Source organism: Perkinsus marinus (genome assembly GCF_000006405.1).
Source record: "Perkinsus marinus ATCC 50983 genomic scaffold scf_1104296944428, whole genome shotgun sequence".
Lineage (NCBI taxonomy): Eukaryota > Perkinsozoa > Perkinsida > Perkinsidae > Perkinsus > Perkinsus marinus.
Genome location: NW_003211397.1, coordinates 718,163 through 720,677, shown reverse-complemented (window position 1 = coordinate 720,677; position 2,515 = coordinate 718,163). Strand labels below are relative to the sequence as shown.

Below are 2,515 nucleotides of genomic sequence, written 5' to 3'. Positions count from 1 at the left end.
CTACAACGTACGTGAATCTTTTCATATACTGTCAATAACAGCCGAAACTGAAAGGCACCACTACTTTTATATATCGTCTTATTCGCGATCAACGCCCGTCATATCCTGCTGCGCAACACTTTATATGTGTCGTTGCTGCTTCCACTGCTTCAGTTGGTAAGTCCGTCATCGCATAGCACTGCCCTCACACTCTCCTTTAGGGTTGGCGAAATGATGTGCATAAGTGTTTCAAAGAAGTCACGAGAAGCGTGGCTCGAGAAGCAACTTTTGCAACTACCACCAATCACCAAAGGTGCTTCCTCGCCCACAGTGGGCTCCACCGCAGTCGATGACATCGATATTGAACTTGATGATTATGATGATCGTGTTATTGATGATAAAACCGAGCAGGCTGAGGTTTGAATTCCCACCTCCCTCTCACCAAAAAAAGACGTGCGCTATCATTTGTTGTTCGCTTGCCTCGTGATATGTTATGAAAGTGATCTTGCGTTCACTAGTCGGGTGCCAACTTGCTAATATCAAGGCAGAGGAGTGAACCTTTTTTTCAAGTACACGTCGTAACTCCACGCAGAAGTTCACTATAAGCAAGGCGAAGCATACATACCCTTTAGGGCTCCCACCAATCCCTTACTACCATTCCACGTCATACCGCACCTCGTTCAATCGTCAACTGCTGCGGGTCCACACACAACAAAAGCGGTTCCATCGAGAGGGCGAACCTATCACTCATGACTCAGAGAAATCCTTCAGCCGCCACAAGAAGATTTTTTCAACTCAGAACAAGTCAGTCACAGCATTGCCACCATGAACATAATAGTGCATGCATGAGTGTGCTCGCGGAACGAAACAAATAACATAAACGATAGTCGCTATGCTAGAATGAGGGAGAACGAACTTCCGACTGACACTGGTAACGTCGGGCAACTATGCCACCCCAAGGAAAGCATTAGTACAATCAGTTCCTCCGATTGGGGCAACTATGCCACACCAAGACAAACCTCAGTACTATCAATTCCACTAAGTGGGCAACTATGCTACCCCGAGATAAGTCTTAGTACAGTCAGGTACTCCGAGCGGGGCAGCTATGCCACCCCAACCTATGCCTTAGTAAAACCAATTACTAGAGGTGAGGCAAGTATACCAGCCTAAGATATGTCTCAGTACAACCAATTTCTTCACATAGTATGCATCAGTTCAAACCTGGGGCCACTAAGCCACGGTGGCATTGCCACCGCGAGATATGCGTTGTGCGAATAATTTCGCAAACCCAAAAAACAATTCTCGCCGAACGACCAAAGCAACTTCAATTTTGATGAGCTGCAACCAATCAGTGCCGCTGCTAGCGAGGCCGGTTTCTCCCGGGGGGTCGGTATGCCATAGCATACCACAGACACCACGCAATACCTTATCCTGTGCCGTAGTGCGGACCACGTCCAGATCAATGATGGCCCCTCAGTTACTCGATACCGCGCATTGTTATGATGATGCTGTCGGTCTCTTGTAGCGTAGAAGTTCAACCACTATTCGCTCGATGACCAAGCCGGAACAATAACACGGCGGAAACCTTTAGGAATTTACACGAAGGCTACTATGCGATTTTCACTATCAAGCACGCACGTTTGAGGATCAAGACCCTATCCTGTCCCGGGAAGGGCAAGTTTGAGGGATTCGAAGATGATGCGTGATAGGAATCATTCTACTTGTGCCTGCCTAAATTTCCTCCTCCCAAAAATCAGAGCAATTCCAACTCACTGGGAAGCTTTTTACTTATTGGAGTCTGTGAATTCCTTAGAGCTCGCCTTTGAGGAAGATGACAATAGAATAAGCGCCTTTAGATGACAATAAGCTTCCCTGAAGAGCTTCTTAGTAACCTTGATGTCATCCGCCGATTGAAAGACTCTTCCAGGGTCAGTCGCATCTTTGCCTATTGCTTCACTGTAGTCACGTACAACCTTGCCAGTCACCACACCGAAGAAGGCTCCGAGAGGTAACTTCTCGCGATGCACCGCTATCTTGAGCTGGTTATTCATAGACTCAAGTCCATTGTTGGTCGAGGGTAAGCGGGGGGCATATCCCTCGTACCAACAGCTATGCCATGGATGATCAATCCAACTTTCCTTTATGTAATCAACGACATCAGGTGCACTCGGTCGATACTCCTCCATGAATAAGGAGAACATGCCTTGAAAGGCCTCGTATGTGACAGCGAGCTGAACGTATGATAGATCCCGTAGAAGATGCCATCGTAATCTCGCGTCGATCTTCAGACTATCCATTTTACTCTCGACATTCTTACGCACATGGAACCAGCACATGCAACGCTTCACGCCCGGGAAGATGAGGTTTGCTGCAATGGTGATTGCCATGGCTCCATCAGCCATGATGAAGGTAGGTGCATGCATTGGCAAACCCATCTGCCGTGCCCTATATTCATGGATCTGAGAGCTCTGCGAAGTCATCCTCCCTCTCATTGCCGCACAGGCCAAAGCTATGAGGAAGCAGTGATTCTTATAAT

The 2,515-nt window shown here is 47.6% G+C and overlaps 2 protein-coding genes across 2 annotated transcripts in view; both read right to left on the bottom strand.

The window, feature by feature from the left end:
* The window catches only part of Pmar_PMAR019230 (hypothetical protein), a gene marked incomplete at both ends in the record, with an annotated part of 531 nt that extends 310 nt beyond the window's left edge, over positions 1–221 (bottom strand). Inside the window, 2 exons of the mRNA XM_002780282.1 lie at positions 1–47; positions 189–221. The exon at positions 1–47 is cut by the window's left edge and continues 4 nt beyond it. Of these exons, the coding sequence (XP_002780328.1) occupies positions 1–47; positions 189–221 (80 nt within the window). The remainder of the gene's footprint in view (positions 48–188) is intronic.
* Positions 222–1,763: 1,542 nt separating this feature from the next.
* The window catches only part of Pmar_PMAR019229 (hypothetical protein), a gene marked incomplete at both ends in the record, with an annotated part of 1,396 nt that continues 644 nt past the window's right edge, over positions 1,764–2,515 (bottom strand). Inside the window, one exon of the mRNA XM_002780281.1 lies at positions 1,764–2,515. Within this exon, the coding sequence (XP_002780327.1) occupies positions 1,764–2,515 (752 nt within the window).